A 14,921-nucleotide genomic window follows, 5' to 3' on the forward strand; every position below is an offset into this window, starting at 1 on the left:
TGCAATCTTCAAAAATGCACAAATCAGAGGGTGGATGAAGAAGTTACCTTCACCCTGGACCATGATGATGAGGATTAGGCCAAAAGTAAATAAAAGCTCTTTGAGAAATACCAAAGAATTAGAAGTTATTGACAGTTCTCGCCTGGGCCCATGTTCCACTTTGAGACAGATCTTCATCCCTCATAGTAGGATATTATGGCAAGATTATACATTTCCTGAATTGTTACAGTCCTGTGAGTATTTTAGTTTTTGTTATTTGTGTTAGTGCTGTTACTACATTTCACAGTGCTATAAAAAAGACAAGAGTTTAGGCGAAAATAGTTTTAAAATAGTTGTTAAGACAGTTTGACCTTTGACCTGTGACCTTTATATTTTTTTAGATAGGCCCAAAACTAGGTCTAAATGAAAGCTAGCATTGTACACTTTACAATGATACCAAACATGCCCTCATAACATATGAGTAAAGATCCTAAAATGACCACAAAACAGGATATGCCCCCTGCGTTTAGAGGCCTATTTATTGCAGGGGGTGTATAACTGTTTGTGCTGATAACTGTCATAAAGCTACCACTTTGGATGGGCTATCATACCAAAATATCATCTATGAACATGTACCTTTTCAAAAAACATTACTAGATTTTGCCACCTTGAGTGGTACCAAAAAGTCAAATTTTGGCCTTTGGCCCATGGATTATAGGTACGATACACAAAGTTTGCTAAGGGAAAACCTAAAAAGAGTGATAGGAGTTGAGTAGAGCGGTGCTGAGCTGTACCATGCAGTAGAATTGTGACATGGTGGTAACCTGCCTTGAAAAGCAAATTTAAAAATGCCCCAGCAAAGGCAATGAAGACAAATAACACAAGACTAAGACAAAAACGTTTAAAAAGACAAAAATGACTCCACAAGTCCAAGCATGCTAATGTTCTGATCCCTGTGAAACAGAAGCTAGCTTTTTTTCCGTAGTAAAATGTATTTTCAAGTGAAATACATAAAGAGGAGGAAGACGAGAGGGAGAAACACATCAGTTACATTTTAATTTGCTCGAAAACATTTTTCTTGCCAAAGACATCCAAACACAATGCTAATATTTTTCTGCTAACTATAGCAATCCACAACGGTCAAGCATGGTTATATATGATGGGCGTTTAGCTAATTGTACCATTTGATTAGATACATAAGATTACAAGAACATGCTGAATGTAGGTAGGCTAAGCTGTCATGCAAAATTTATTATTTTATTATTATTATGTTATTAGACTCTATGTGACTATAGACTTTCATTCATGTTGAAATTATGAATAAGATCCCTTTTGTTTGGATATTAAATCTTTTAATGACTATCACAACATCTTATTCTAGAATTTGACAGACAGATCAACACACACAATGGAGCTGGAATGTGGTGGGACAAAGAAAACTCTGTCAAACACAGTTTAAGTAAGTTAAGAATATCTGGCACACCTTCCTCGACCTGATATCAGAGCTGAGGAATGAAGCGACTACCAGCACCTTCACAAAGGGCTACTGTACTGACAACCAGTTTCTCTCTCATTCCACAGACATGTTGGGACACAGACTGAATTAATGCAAACAGTCACCCAATTATCTTTAGGCAAATTGAGCTTACAACTGCCAAATCACAAGAAAATGTCAAAGTGGGGCGAGAAAAACTGTTTTTCTTTAGACCTTATCCAAGAAGGTTGACTGGTCATACGTGGACTGCTTCCCAATTCCAATGATTAAAAACGTGCATCAGATATTCAAACTAGTTTATTCAAATAATCTTTTACATCTTAATTTACTTTATTGTAATATATTGATTATATTGTCAGTGTCCACTTCATTAGGTACACGCTGCCATTATGGGGCTGCATCTAACAATTAATTAATTTGTCATATATTTGCTGGTCCATAAAATATCCGGGGGAAAAATGATAAATGTCCCTTTAAGTTTGTCAAAATCAAAGGTGATGTCTAAAAAATAATTTTTCTGTCGGTCCAAAAACCCAGAGATACTCAGTTTAGTATGTTATAAAAGAGAGAAAAGCATGGAATCTCCAAATTTAGGGTCTGAAAGCAGCATTTTCTGCCAATTTATCAAAATAGTTTATTTTATTGATTATTTTTCTGTTGACTGACAATAGTTGCGCCTGTAGTACAATCCATCTCAATATAACGTACTCCAATACAACACCACCTTTAAATATATAACCTCAATAATAAACAAGTCATTTAATTTACACATTTCCAACAGCATCAACTAAAAGATTCAGATTATAAGCAAAGCAAAAAAGATTAATTCATGGCAAGAATATTGTAGAGGTGTACCTAATAAAGTGGCCACAGTGGGAATATGCAAGCGAAAAAGGATTATGTAACATGAGAATAACTTGGATCATATTGCATATAATGCCTTAATTATTTATTGATCTATTGTGTGATGAATCCTTCAGCAAGCGGATGGCCAAGCTAAACTAAGCAGATCAAAATCCCTTGTATTCATACAGTTCAAGAGCTTTAAGCCTAATCTTATCATTAAGAAGATCAATGACCAGCTGACAATATGAAGCATTTTGTGAGACAACAACATCAAGGTCTTCAGGCAGAAATAGAAGTGTTTACTGAAGCATCAGTGTCTCTGTCAGGCAACTGCGAGGGCACATTTTCATATATTTTTACTCTGTGAACAAAGGATGCCGTTGTAGTCTGTGAGGAATGAGGACTGCAGTCGCAGACAGAAACGCCTCCCTGCTGCGTCTTGCTTTGTTTTCCAGTTACCAAATATAACTGAGAGACACCAGCGTTGGCATCCCACATGGGAATAAACTCATTCAGTATGTACAGACTTCTGCATGAGCATACTTGATCCAGAAATTGTATGTATGTAATGAAAATGTAAAGATAAAAGGAGGTGCCTTCTCTCCAACTCCAGCTAATATAACCCTACGTACATTTAATCCTTCAGCCTCTATCACGTCCGTCTCTCTTTGCATCTTTGTGTCAGTCTCCCCTCATTTCTAATGGATGCTCAGAGATTCAAACATAAGTCAATAATTTATTGAGTATTCATATAGATTTTCATGCTTGAATTAAACAGAGACTTTTAAAACGTCTGCCTCATTCAGTTGACACTTCTTCCCTTCTGAAAGAAAAAATCCATTGTGAAATCTTTGGGAGACACACAGACTCGGAGCTGAAGTAAAAGGACTTGGCTTGACCTTCATACAAACAGAGCCTGTTTGTTCTGTTGTGTGGTGCTAAACTGGCAAAGCAGCCAAGCTATCAGGAAATGGAGGGAAGCAAGGGCCAAGACTCTTTTATACTTTTTCTTGGATCTGTGTATGTGCCTGTCTGAGCTCCTTGTATACAGTGCGCTCAAACATAAGTGTTTATTCTATGCATTTTAAAAGGCATCCGAGCATGGCCGCAACAAGGGCAGTTGGCACTCAGTGCTCCCATTTGCACGGTGCCATTTCGTATTCCTATAAGCGCAGTGGCAGCTGCACGGCAGAAACATGCACACCGAGGGACATCCGTCACAAGTAGCAGATATAACCATCATCATTTCTTATTCATTGGAGCTCTGCTGGAGTCCCTCGGCTACAGGAGCGCTGCACAGTTAAATGCACATGGTGCCATTCCTGATTTAAATCAGAACATGTAAAAAATGTCAACAGAAATTGTGAATAAATGTCTTTAATATCGGTGCATCACGAGGCTGCGTTAAGGTCACAACATTGCAAATATTATTACGACCGTGATTCATCTCAAGGGAGTCCCTCTTATCACTTCATACCCCCCCACCCCTCCCCCCGATATGTTCTGCTTTTACATCAAAGTAACAAAGAAAACCTTTGAGAGCCAATCATATTAATGTCCAGTCAGACTCTTGGCTCTAATGGCCAGGAGGGAGCGAAGGGGGGAAACGGGACTGAAAGCCCAGCTGAGCTGACAGTGGACGAGGCCAGCTGGTCCCAGGCCAGAGCCACACTCTCTTATGGTCTCTATAGTGTAACACACTGAACCAGACAAACAGGGGATCTGTCAGTGTGACAGGAACACTGACAGACTGATGATAGGAGCTCTGAAGTCGGCTTCAGACTGGAACTAGGAAGAAGCACGTAGTCCTAAAACTGCCAAAGCTCCAATATAAATACAGTTACAACAGGCGAGCAAAACAACCGAAATGCATTTATAATAAAACAAATAAATTAACAAAACAAGCTTGACAAAGCAGCTTTTTGCATGATAATTACATTATGTGTTACAGATTTACAAAAAGTAAGTTCAGGGATAAGTAGTTCTCATATTTATATGCAATAACAACAGACCCATAGAATTCATAAGACTGTTTTCAATAGAACCAGTTAAAAGATTTTTTATATTTCTGCTAAGTCAAATATACTATGATCATAACTTTATTTCCAGTGTGTTAGATACACATAACTAATACAAATCCAGCCAATACAACAGTATTGCAATAAATTCAGCCTTCGGGCTATAATTAAAAAGTTAATTTGAGACCGTTTAAGAGAGATTCAACTCCATGCTTACTTTATAGGCTGTGGTTTATGGTGCTGCTGAATTGTATGGTGTTGAGAGATGTTTTGAATATTAAGTCTTCATTGATAAAATAATGAGGTCCCTCAAGATTCTACCAGCAAGGGACCAAGATCAATAAGTAAAGCAATCACTCATAATGGCTCATGGCTATTTAAAAATTTTGCTAATGTCTAAATTCTGCATTTTAAAAACCAGCGTTGACTCAACATTGACAAACTGTCACCTTATAAAGCTGATATTGTGAACTTTGCAAACAGTTGAGTTTTACACATCCAGCAGATATACAGACACATGATCATTAATTTGAAGTCACGTTTGTGTCCATCTCCATCTTTATCTCTGTTTTTGGTCTCCACCAACTCCTGAGGTAAATATCTGGCTCTTTGGCTGCTATGTGCTCCACTTTAGGGCTGGGCGATATGGACCAAAAGTCATATCCCGATATATATTTATGCTGAATATCGATATACGATATATATCCTGATATTTTTATCGCTAAGTGAAAGCAAATGTTCAGTCAAAGCCAAATATGACATTCCACAAGTAGTTATATTGAAACCGTTTATTTAAGTGAACATAAATACTGTATAACAACAGGAGAACCTATTAAAAAATCAAAGCTCCATAAAGTGCACATTTAAATAAAAAAATATCTTAAATAAAAGCCGCAGCTTGCCTGGAGCAAGGATCACAGTGCAAATTTGAACTATATGCAATATGGTCTAATTCAATATCACATTTAAAAATATATCAATATATCTTTTATATTGATATATCGCCCAGCCCTACTCCACTTCATTCACCTGCAACTCGCTGACGTTTGCCTGTTTCCCTTTAGGGGCTGGGCTGGCACAGGTGTCATTTACACTGGGAGACAATCCCCACTGAGATAAACTACACCCACTGAGCATTTTACACTCGATCTATGACATGGGCTGCCAACTGTAACTGTCATCTATAAAGTGCAACAATTTGGCAAGAGCCCAGTGAGCTGCTGAATCTTTAAGGTTAAAATTTTGAGAAAAATCCTTATTGTACTGTAGATTGCTGCATGTCTTTGAGCTGTGTTTTTTTTTGTGCCTCTAGAGCATTAGAGCTTGACAAAAATCTTCTTTTCATTGTTGTGACTGCAACCTTCACTACACTGGACCACACAGTGTCAGTGACCCAAACACACACACGCACATTCACATACAGTCACGCACATACATACTGTACATACATGCCTGGCCATATGTTACACATTCAAGGTTAGAGAGGGTTACTTCTATCCAGCGGCTACAGCAAATCCACGCCTGGCTGAGTGACCCCGGCCCATTAACCCTCCATTTGTAAAGCTGACCCCTCTCTCTCTCCCTCTCCATCCAGACTGGGAGTGAATGAGGTGAAGGGAGTGGCTGATTTGCGTTGACACATCTTTGTTGCGGCTGTAGGAAGGAATGTGATCCACACACACACACACAAGCTCTGCACTTTACAACATCGTCAAGCACGCAATGGGTTCAGGCTAATGGACTTCAAAGGGCCTCAGAGGGTCAGGAGGGGGTGCAGCGGGTCAGGAGCCTCAGAGGCAGGGAGGGGAGACGACACAGCAGTAAAGTAGAAGCTCTGTTTACTGTACTGTCGGGGGGAAGATTTTGATTGATGAACTTACACGAGCAAAGCTGGGAATAAGAAAAATATTACCTAGATGTTTTTGTTATTCAAGGTTGTGATTCTCAGGAATTTTATCAGGAGTGTCTTCAGATGAGTGGAAATAGTTGAAATATTTAGATAACTGCTTTGAAAACAGAAAATTCAACAAACGGTCGCCACTGTACTACTTTCTATTAAAGCATGATTTTAAAGCATTTATGAATAGGATTGTCCAACTAATATTTTTCCCCACTGGCCCTATGTACTAGTTGATTAGAGTGTTATTGGCCTGTTTCATGTTTTTACTGGCCTGGAAATAGAGAGAGAGAGAGAGTGACAAAGAGAGAGAGAGAGAGAGAGAGAGAGAGAGAGAGAGAGAGAGAGAGAGAGAGAGAGAGTGACAGAGAGAGAGAGTGACAGAGAGAGAGAGTGACAGAGAGAGAGAGAGAGAGAGAGAGACAGACAGACGAAAGGGGAAGAGAGAAAAAGTGCTGTTTCATAATAAAACTATTACTGTATTAATCGTATACACATTGTAAGGACTCGTTCTTAAACAAGTAATAAGCATAAACATAAAAAACAGTTGTGATTGCACAACATATGTCTTCATATATAGATAATTGATGTAAATACAGTACATATAAAGCACTTAAATTGTCTTCATATTATATGTATTATTGTTATTATATAAATCAGGTATAAATGATAAATAGGGGTGGGTTATGGGTTACGTATTCCTAGAAAAGGGACAAAGAAACTCTGCACAAAAATACATTTATGACCACCATATGTGATGAAACATGTGATGACTAAAACATTTGATTGCCATATTTACACTTTAAGCTGCAGAAGTGATTAGTTATCAGGCCTATGAGCATTTATTAAAGAAATACCAACATATATAACTGTATTATTAACAAAAAGGAAAAGGAGTTTTCTCAACTGGATTCACCCCAAATTTGTTCGTATTAACGACTAATTTATCAATGATGAATATAGCTTTTATTGACAATCTATGAGTCATTTTTAAAGGGTTCCTTGTTAGTGAGTACTTTGATAGAAAACTTTATAATAGAAGAATGTCTCATGTGGTTCAATGGAGAGAGAGGCGCTGTCTTTCTGCCATTTTTGCCCTCTGTAGGATTGTCTGGGATGTGATAAAGCTCTGACTGACAGTTGCACAGCGGCAGATAGACAGTCTCAATGAAGTGTGAAAGAAGAAATCCATGTGGAATCAGTTCAAGCACGGCTCAGCTAGACCCTCTGTGTTGTTCTAAAGGGAATATAAGACCCTCGTGAGGCCTTTAATACCAGTTAATGTTGGATGATATCATTGTGCTGCTCTGTCTCAATCCACTGAATGTGGAGCATATGGGGACAGTCTGGAGAGCAGGCTGACTTACCATGTGGTAGTTGATGATTTCTTGGAGGCTTTCACTGCACTTTTCCAGGCACTCCTGCAAAAAAAGAAAGAGCAGTCTATTATAAAGTAATTTTTCAACTAAATAATACATAAAATAAATATTCTCAGAACTGCTGCTGTATTTGCATCTGGGAATAAAAACTGTCAAAAACTGACAAACCAAAATGTATTCGAATCTCAAAATGGAAGGACATGAAACGATTCGCAATGCTAAAATTAAGCTGGTTTATGTCACTTGAGGTAAAATGGAGGATTTCTTCTCTTGAACCTTGTACAGGAAAATAACCTATAATTGCAGGGCTGCGTCAGCTTCTTTTCCTTTTTTACAATGGAAACTACAAATACGAACAAGACTTTAATAAGAAACTCTCAATTAGTCTTGAGGTTGAGGCCAAGAAGGCTTTTAATAGTACTTAATGTCAGCAGCAGTGAAAACAGTCCAAGACGCTGTGCTGCGAGTCGAGCCACAAGTAAGTTTCCAGACCGGATCTGATGCTCGCTTACTAATCTGTTAGTAATCAGGTTTACTCACACACATGAAGAACTGTGAGGTTTACACCCAGAGAGGAGGAAAGTCCCCTTCCCAGGAAAAACTATACCAGTGCTATCCATGACACAACAGAAGGAAATGACCAATAAAACCACAAGAAAAGGCTGCAGTGCTTCAAACAGAGCTGCTGGGTGAAATGACTTGGACTCATCAGAACCTCACCGAGATCGTCTCGTCCTTCTTGCACTGCTGAGACAAATCCCGGATGCCGTTGACAAAGAGCTTGTTGGCGCTGACGTACGCCTTCCCTGCCTCGATCATCCCACTGCATAGCTTCACCAGCTGTGGAGGAGAGAGACACATGTGGAGAGGGATGAATGAAAGGCATCACTTTCACCACCACACGCATCATATTCATGTTAGCAGGGCAGTAGCTATCTTTATATTGTTGTTTCTGGGAATGTAGTTGTACAATTACACACAAACTACACATTTTATTTGCATGATTGTTTGGGCTGATTTTGAAGAATCCAAATTTAGACTTAAGGTAAAGCAGCTTTAATTTTATCGAGCTTTACAAGCAAATATGAATACAAATTGCTTTAACAAGGCAAACAAAAGCATAATAATGACATTTAAAAACAATTAGCAATAAATACCAGCATAATTGATTAAGATTAAACTCAAGTTACCGCCTCATAGTTGTATGCCTCCGCAGACTAATCAAGTTTACATCAAATTACTGTCAAGATGAGTGTCCTGTCCCAAAATTTCTATTTCTTTTTCAATGTTTGCCAGTAGACTCGATTATTCGTCATTTCTTGTGGAATGGCAAAACACCTAGAGTTAGACACAAAATACATCAGATTTGTAAGTTTCATGGTGGCCTCTCTTTGCCAGATTTTCTACTATTATTATTTATAATGCACTAATAAAGTAAAAATCTATAAAAATGCAGATTTAACAGCATTCAACCAAGATCTGAATATTAATCAACCTGAGATATAGACCCCTGAACAGTTCCTATTTTCAGTTTCTTCCCTTTTATGATTAAACTCTGCAAAAGGATTTGATTAGAAGCACTTATGCACAGTACATAAAGTGATCCCAGAACTACAGATGTCAGTCGTCAAAATCAGATGCTGGTGAGTGAGTAAGATATAGGTGTACGTTGTTTACTCCATTTAGTTTTTTTCATGGACAAAGGTGGCCATAAACACTTTGATTAAGAAATGAATATCTAACTTAACCATGACAATGATCCCTCCTGACTGGAATATGAACTATTGTGGTGCTTCTCAACTGTGAAAGCAGCAAAAGAAGAACAGACTAATCCTGGCTCTCACGGACACATACTGTAATTCAATGTCAAAAGGAGCAGATGGACCGGTGACACGAGCATTACAGGCAAAACATCTGGCTGCCTCATTACAAGTGAATGCTTTGAAAGCCAGTGCGAGTGCCACGTCACGGTTCAATGATCCTCAGCTGAACTGTTCAACAGGGCTGAGTGACATTACGCTGCCCATTATGCCGTCAGTGGAGGCTAGCACTGTTAGCAGTGAGGGATTAGGCCCTGCAGAGTATCAGAAATCTGGGATTGAGCAGCTGAGTGTTATGGACAAACTGTATCTAACGTCTATTAAACAGGATATGCTTTGACAGAATACACAAAACAGCATTGCTCCTTTTTTTGTCATTTTTTGATCAGCGTGGGAAATACTCTCTGAAAACCAAAACCATTATCGTGTCAAAGTCTGTTTCCCAGAACTTAAAGTAAACCAAAATCATCTCCAAATAAATTCAAGACGGGTTAATTTAATACCTGCTGAACTACCAAATGTGTCCAGAGCCGGCTGCTGGTATTGCAGACAAAAGCACGTGATGTAAGGGAATTTTAATCATGCATAATGACATTCTAAAAGGAGGAACAATGCTAAAGCATGCAGATTATGGAAGCAAAAACCCTTTAATGATTAAAATCGATAATTTATCGTATGCGTAAACCAGCAGAGACAGACATCTTTAACTAAATCTTGCATATTTTACACACAGCTGGCACAACATGGATACCTATAACAAAAAGTGAACATAAAACTTATACAACATGTAATAACTATTGGCCTTCTTTGTGCACTGGTGGGCTTTTCCTAGAGAAACCGAAACAGTTAAATTATTTGGAGAAGGGGGCAGACTTTGAGAAAATGTCCTAACCCCAGTTTTCTTTTTGCATTTCTTCATGTAGTGATATAAGGACTGTTTAAAGGTATTTTTATTACTATTTCTGCAGCGTAAATTAGGATTGTTATTTTGCATTTAGATTTAAAATGCAGAGAAGCAAAGCTGCAATGAAACTGCAGCCCATTTATAATAGATTTCTATGATATGTAACTATGATAAACAAGTTGCCACAGAGCTTTTTTTCCTGCAAAAATCCAATAGAAAGTCTTGTCTACCTTAGTCGAGGGAACCAGGGTGATGCTAACCTTCTGGTTGGCCTACAAAAATATGTCATTCATATAACACTCCAAAAAAAAATCATCATGTTCTGCTCTTAAAATTTGTGGCCACACCTCTAACATTTATGTCAGAGCAGGTGTTTTGCCTTCAGGTGAGTTTTAAAACCAGATTGACACAGAGTTTTAGCTGATGGGTAGAAAAGCAGATGCCACTTGGCCTGATCTCAAGTGACAGCTTGGAGAGCAACAAAACAAGCATGTACCAACAGTGTGAGTTGGCAACTTTAAACTTTGGCCCCGAACAACATGGTATAGATAAATAAATTATGTAACGCTTTAGAACTTCACGTATAGCACTTCAGAAGTGTTATATTGAAAAAAAGGAAATACTAAACCAACAAATTAAAAGCAATAAATGGTTTAATAAATATTAATATATTTAATACATGGTTTTTCTTGATAATGATTTTGGTTATTATCAAGAAAACCGTGGAAAATGGCTAGATATCATCTCTTAAATTAAACTCTTATGAGCTATTTTTGTTGTTATCATTATATTATATATGCCGAAACAAATGTACGTATGTACAAATGTGTAGTTGTGCAGGCTTTAAAATTAACAAGAAATTGAAGAAAAAGGGTGGTCTAATAATTTTTTCCATGACTGTATGTGACAGGGGACTAAGAGCGACATGCTTGAAAGTTTAAACCCACAGGATAGAAGTGTTCTTATAATTATTACTGATCCTGTTTTTCAGTATTGATTAGCTTATTAACATGTGCTGACATGGACTATATAAAATAATTATTTGTCTGCTAAACAGGACCAGGTGGACCTGATGATACCAAATGTCTTACCTTATCTAGTTTTGCCTCGATCTCCACAACCTCCACCTCCACTTCATCAATATTAGCCCTAAAAAACAAAAGTAAGAAAAGCTGTTAAAGCATGTGTGTGAATGTGTTACTGTAAATTTCATCAATGTCATCTCATTTGGAAAACAGTGTGCGATTTCCCACGAAGACACTCCATAAATCTGTGAGTGACAGATGGAGTTTCTTGTAGAGCCAAACCCCAGACATGTTCGAACAGCAACAGGCGAGTCTGGGGGTGCTTTAAGTGAGCGAGACGCCGTGCTGGGAGCAGTTCAGCTCTGTCAAAACAAAGTGACAGACGAGGTCTCCACACGGTGAGAGGGGAACATGGCTGTCTGGCACATCCCCAACCCCCATCCACCTACTTTCACTGTCAACACCACCACCACTAATACCACACCCATGCACACCACAGGGAGAAGTGTGATATACACCCATAGGCTGTATGACGTACAGCCCCTGAATGCACCACTCCCCAGCTTCTCCACATGTCAATAAGGAGTGTGTTTATGATAAACTAATCTATATCTACCGCCTTGATAGCCTGCTGCTCATCCTGCCATTATCTGCTTCCTGCTGCACAGTGGGACCTTGTGACTTTATAAACAGGATCAATAGCCGGACTATATATATAACCACATCTCTGCAGCCCAAAACCAATTCTATTTTAGCAGCACTATTGCTGTGGCCCCAATGAAATGTCGGTCAGTCCACCACTTTGGTGCAGACCAAAATATCCCAACAACTGTTGGATGGATTGCCAATAAATTTTCTACAGACATGGTTATGGTGTTAAACCAGTGTTAAAACCATGCTGGGCGACCCGGTGGCACACTGGTGGAGCGCTAACCACTAAGGCAGAGTCCTTCCTCTCTGTCTCTCCCTACCATTCTCTCTGTCACTATCAAACGATGAGATACGAGTGGTAAATTAGAGGCACACATACAGATTTACAGATGCAAATCACTGTATTTATTATATACTTTGACTTTTAATCCAATGCCACCATCAGGTTGAATTTGTTGAATTTTCAGTTTGTGAAATATCATAACTGTTATTAGAGGTGGGGGGAAAAAAACTATACAGCACAGTATCGCAATATTTTCCATGGCAATATTATATTGATTCATGGCCGCCAAGTATCAACATTTAGTATGTCAGGAAATCGTGTCGGGAAGTTGTCGAAATAACGCTGCAAAGTTAGGCTATTTTTGATGTTTCATGGTTATTTTTTCAAAGCGGTCATGTGACCTTTGACGTCATGCTATCTCAATGAAAATAGGCTCTCTGGGTTCCCACAAGTCTCCTCTTTAAAAACATGTCTGCCTCCCATTTCAGAACTGAGAATATTCTCTTATTTGACAAAACAATTCTTGTTTGAATTTAATTTTGTGGACTTAAAATGCAGTTAAACAGTTAAATCGCAATATTCACCAAATGGCAAAATGCTAAAAATCGCAATAATATCGTATTGTGACGCAAGTATCGGGATAAAATCATATTATAGGGCTTCTGGTGATTCCCACCTCTAATTGTTATATATCTTAATGGTGCCTTGAGGATGACTTTTAATAAGTTGGAGAGCCTCTGACTCTGGTTTATGACCAAATACCCACAAAACTAACAACATTATTGTGTTAAGCGCTAATTAGATAAATGTTGGCATGCTAACACAGTCTGGTGGTCTAGTTTTCATTGGTTAAAATTTAGTCATGCATTTTTAATTTTCATATTTTCTAATTTTAAGACCATTCTCATTCCCAGGTTGTCAAATAACCTTAATTTACATAACAAATGTACTAATAAACTGAACCATGATCGTTTACTAAGCTGAACCTAGTAGTTTTGTGGTCTAAACATAACCAAGTATTTTTGTTTGAATTTAGAACATTAACCACTGGTTTAAAACTGCAACCATATAGTGGAGCATCATTGTTCATCGGGTCAAACACAGCATTTTACTGTAAAAAGTGACGCCAAGGGGTCTGTATGTGAGGAGTTGGGAATAAGAGCGGTCATGCAGGACTATTTTGAGGCTGCAGCCTTCTTTGTTGTATACAGTTGGTGGTTACAGATGTTACAGTGCACCATTCTGCAGATGCATCTCACTAAATAAGACTGTGAATGTGACCTTTGTCCATTTATCCTTCTTTAACGTAATTGCTTTTTTTCCTTTGATAAAAAAACAAAAAACATTTTGTCACATTTCTTGTTTTCAGCGATTTTATTTTGTTTAAGTCTCATTTTCCTGCATGAAAAAAAAAGTGTCTCAACATCTGACAAGCAGTTTTGAAGAACCATACTGACGTTTTAGGTTTCCTATTTTACATCAAGGAGAAAGAAATCACAGCACTGCACACAAAGCAGCTCCGTGATGAGAGCATCTGTGGCATATATCGGCCACGGCTGGCAGGATATAAAACTTGTATCTCTGTCTCATCTCTTTCTCTCTGGCCTTGGGTGGATTAGCCTGCTTGGCCGAGGCTGCAGCGAGCTCAGGGGACGGAGGATGGCACGTGCTCTCATACTCCACTCCACCCCCACAGCTTTTACTCTCACCATCTCCTTTTCATAAGGATCTTAGGAAGTGAGTGGAGGGGGGGATATTTCCTCCAGAGAGGAAATATCTGTCAAAAGCTCCGACTCATGCAAAATGGAAACATACATTACTAAAATAATCAATACCATATTATTTCACATGTGGACGTGTGTTATGGTAACCTCAACTGATCTCCTGCTGAACAGCCTTCAGCCAACCACACCCAGGGATAATGTTGCAGTGAGCAAAGCTGTTTTCACTGTTGATGTCATTTTTGAAACTGCCCTTTTTATGCGATAATGCAGAGCTTAGCAAGCTCTCGCTTTTCAGGAGGCTCGTTCCCCTCGCGCCTCTCAGCAGCAGCCGTGCTGATCTTCTAAGGTTATTTTGATACTTCATTTCCAAATATCTACAGACACTCAACACAGTCTGTGAATGACCCACTTAAATGAGCAAAAAGCAGATATAGATAGAGATTTTCAAAAACTCTGCAGCACTTTTGACATGATAAAGGTTTCTCCAGCTATTGTGCACTTGCAATTAAATTTGGCATTTTCCCATTATCATGCTTGTAAGAAAATAATACTGGCGGCTTTGCATGTTTTAACCCATTCATTGAAAATACAGTACTTACTGCCAACCATTTTCCAAAGTGTAGTGCAAGTGTTTTGATCTGATCTTCCTGCTTTCATTTTATTTCACTGTGGTATAAATATTAACCTATTAGACCTCAGGCATGGTTTAAAAGGGCATTCAAGGATTTTAGTGGAAGAATTCAATTCACACTATCCTTTTAAGGGACTGTGTGAAAGTTACATGTAGTTTCAGATAGATGGAATAGTTGCATCACTCTTTTAATATCAGGCCTTAATTTAGTCCCTAATACAGTTATTTTTTAATGAACATATGATGAATACAATGGCTTTGACAGCTGA

The 14,921-nt window shown here is 38.4% G+C and overlaps 1 protein-coding gene across 2 annotated transcripts in view; it reads right to left on the reverse strand.

The window, feature by feature from the left end:
* Positions 1-14,921, reverse strand: part of acap3a (ArfGAP with coiled-coil, ankyrin repeat and PH domains 3a) — an 85,295-nt gene that overhangs the window by 35,994 nt on the left and 34,380 nt on the right. For both annotated transcript variants that reach the window (XM_059332674.1, XM_059332673.1), the window contains exons 2-4: positions 11,430-11,487; positions 8,335-8,454; positions 7,603-7,656 (exon numbers count right to left, since the gene is read on the reverse strand). In XM_059332674.1, coding sequence (XP_059188657.1) covers positions 7,603-7,656; positions 8,335-8,454; positions 11,430-11,487 — 232 coding nt within the window. The remainder of the gene's footprint in view (positions 1-7,602; positions 7,657-8,334; positions 8,455-11,429; positions 11,488-14,921) is intronic.

The sequence above is a fragment of the Centropristis striata genome, chromosome 5, assembly GCF_030273125.1.
Source record: "Centropristis striata isolate RG_2023a ecotype Rhode Island chromosome 5, C.striata_1.0, whole genome shotgun sequence".
Lineage (NCBI taxonomy): Eukaryota > Metazoa > Chordata > Actinopteri > Perciformes > Serranidae > Centropristis > Centropristis striata.